Here is a 2,240-nt window from a genome sequence, read left to right as displayed (position 1 = left end):
TGTATATGGCCCAAATGAGACAGCATCAATATTTGCCACATATCCCTCAGAATACCTCTCTCTCGGCAGAAGTTTTCTTGACCAGGTCAGTTGGGCACTTTGTAAACGCATAGGCATAAACATTAGTAGTATTATGGTTGCTGCTTTTGCAACACTACATTCATTATATATATATTTTTTTATCTCTTTCATTAGATTGTGGGCACTGCCATGCTTATGTTGTGTATCCTGAGTTTGGGTGAAACAAGGAATACCCCTGCTCCCCCAGAGCTGATTCCACCTATTGTGGCCGTGATTGTCCTCGGCATCTCCATGTCAATGTCAGCTAACTGTGGGGCAGCAATAAATCCTGCACGAGACCTGGGGCCACGCCTCTTCACACTGACTGCAGGCTGGGGCACGGAGGTTTTCACGTATGTATCTTATCAAAACACATGCAGCACTCATGCACAGCTCTGCACACACATGAGCAAACCCTTTAAGTAAGTTGCAGTATTCCTATTGGTCTCTAAGGATGTGATTACCTCAGAGAAACATTTATGTCAGAGGTTATCAGAAGGTAGGCTGTAAGTCCACAGGAACATCCAGTTCCTCTGAACATGTATGTGTCAGCTTATTACACATCTGTTTTGCAGCTTTGTGTTGCATGTGATCTTCATGTTCATGACTAAGTCTGTTTACACTTCTACAATTTTAATTTCTGTACACACTTACCTATTTAAATAATAATAAGATCACCATCAGTCAGTGTATCTCTGAAACTTTTTGTATTGTCAATCTGCTCTCCAGGTGTTACAACTACTGGTTCTGGGTGCCACTGGTGGCCCCGATGATAGGAGGCGTTCTGGGTTCTGCGATGTATGTTGTCTTTATTGAATGCCATCTGCCTGACCCAGAACCCCCCAAGGACCTCGCCATGCCCTCCACCACCACTGAAGACAGCAAGCAGCCCGCCACAGTGAAAGAAAATGGGGTGGAATTAAAGATGGTACATTTCTGAGCTTTACTGTTATGTTCCACGAGGCAGGCTGGATTTCGACCTTCATGACCGTGTAGATGGACTTTCACACACAGATCTGGTTGTAAAGGGATCTGTCTGTGGCTCTGTAGAATTATGCATGGGGAAGCATAAAGCAAATATCTAGGTGTGGAGAATGACAGGGATGTTTTTGCATGTAATAAAGTTTTTGAGCTTCTCGCAGGGAGGAGGCAGCTAAAGGAGCCACAGATTCCATAGTAGTGCTGTTTACATTGTACAAATATTCAGTGTCATGTGATGTATTTTGACAGTTTTATTCATAGTAAATTATGTTTTTGAATTGTACTTAGCAGAATATGAAATATGGAAGATCAAATACTAAACATATGGTAAGATGGTGTAATAAACTATAAATTGAGAAACAGTAACGATGTCATTCTTAATTATAATTTAATACCATTATAAGAACAATGCAATCATGTTTATTTGTGCAAGAATGTGAAAGTCATCTCATCGGGAGCAAGGCTGACTCAAGAACCAGTGTGAAAGCCAAGACTGACATTTTGTCACTTTATATGGCATTTGAGTTGGACAGAGTGAAAGCTAATGGCTCTAAAGCAGCCATTACTCTCCCACGATCCACCTCTGATTTTCTAAATTCTTCAACACAGTATAGCTTTTAAATTTCTTAATCTATAAAAACTCCAGTGACGAATGATTCCCAATCAGTTCATCCTTGAAGACACTCTTTCTTCAGATGTAAAGAGCATTATATTTTTTCTGCTGGAATCTACCCCGAAATCATTACTGCAATAGGCAATCATACAACATATAGTGTTTGGTAAGCTCAGGTTTGGTGGCATCTATTATTTTACCATATTATTTCGATTGTTTTTTTACTCACTGGTGAAAGAGGAACAGGTCTGCTTTCTCTTTGATGCCGGCGCCAAGTGCATATCTTCGCTGACGTAACTGTCTATGTTGGGTTGAATGTGTGGAGAAGAGAAGAGGAGAGAGGGCTAAAGCCTGCATGGTTCAATTGTAATTTGAAGCCCCTTTTCAGAGAATGAGAGTCTTCAGAGTGTCTGGGATCCTACGTCATGTTCCCTTTCATCAGTGTTTCAGATTGCTGTGGTCTCTTGAGTAGAACTGATGTATACTCATGTCTAGAGTTTGACATTACTTGATTACTGTAAATCATGATGTATTAGAAACAAAGGGAAAAGGTCAAGATGACTGAGTTGCTGCAGAACAGGCATAT

General features: G+C 40.8%; 1 protein-coding gene across 1 annotated transcript in view; it reads left to right on the top strand.

Annotated features, from left to right (window-relative positions):
• Window positions 1-1,000, top strand: part of aqp10a (aquaporin 10a) — a 4,395-nt gene extending 3,395 nt beyond the window's left edge. The window contains exons 4-6 of the mRNA XM_030072119.1: window positions 1-85; window positions 196-413; window positions 790-1,000. The exon at window positions 1-85 is cut by the window's left edge and continues 34 nt beyond it. Of these exons, the coding sequence (XP_029927979.1) occupies window positions 1-85; window positions 196-413; window positions 790-1,000 (514 nt within the window). The remainder of the gene's footprint in view (window positions 86-195; window positions 414-789) is intronic.
• Window positions 1,001-2,240: the final 1,240 nt, after the last annotated feature.

The sequence above is a fragment of the Myripristis murdjan genome, chromosome 16 (assembly GCF_902150065.1).
Source record: "Myripristis murdjan chromosome 16, fMyrMur1.1, whole genome shotgun sequence".
Taxonomy (NCBI): domain Eukaryota; kingdom Metazoa; phylum Chordata; class Actinopteri; order Holocentriformes; family Holocentridae; genus Myripristis; species Myripristis murdjan.
The sequence above is the reverse complement of the archived record's forward strand: the minus strand, read 5'-3'. Positions and strand labels throughout refer to the sequence as shown.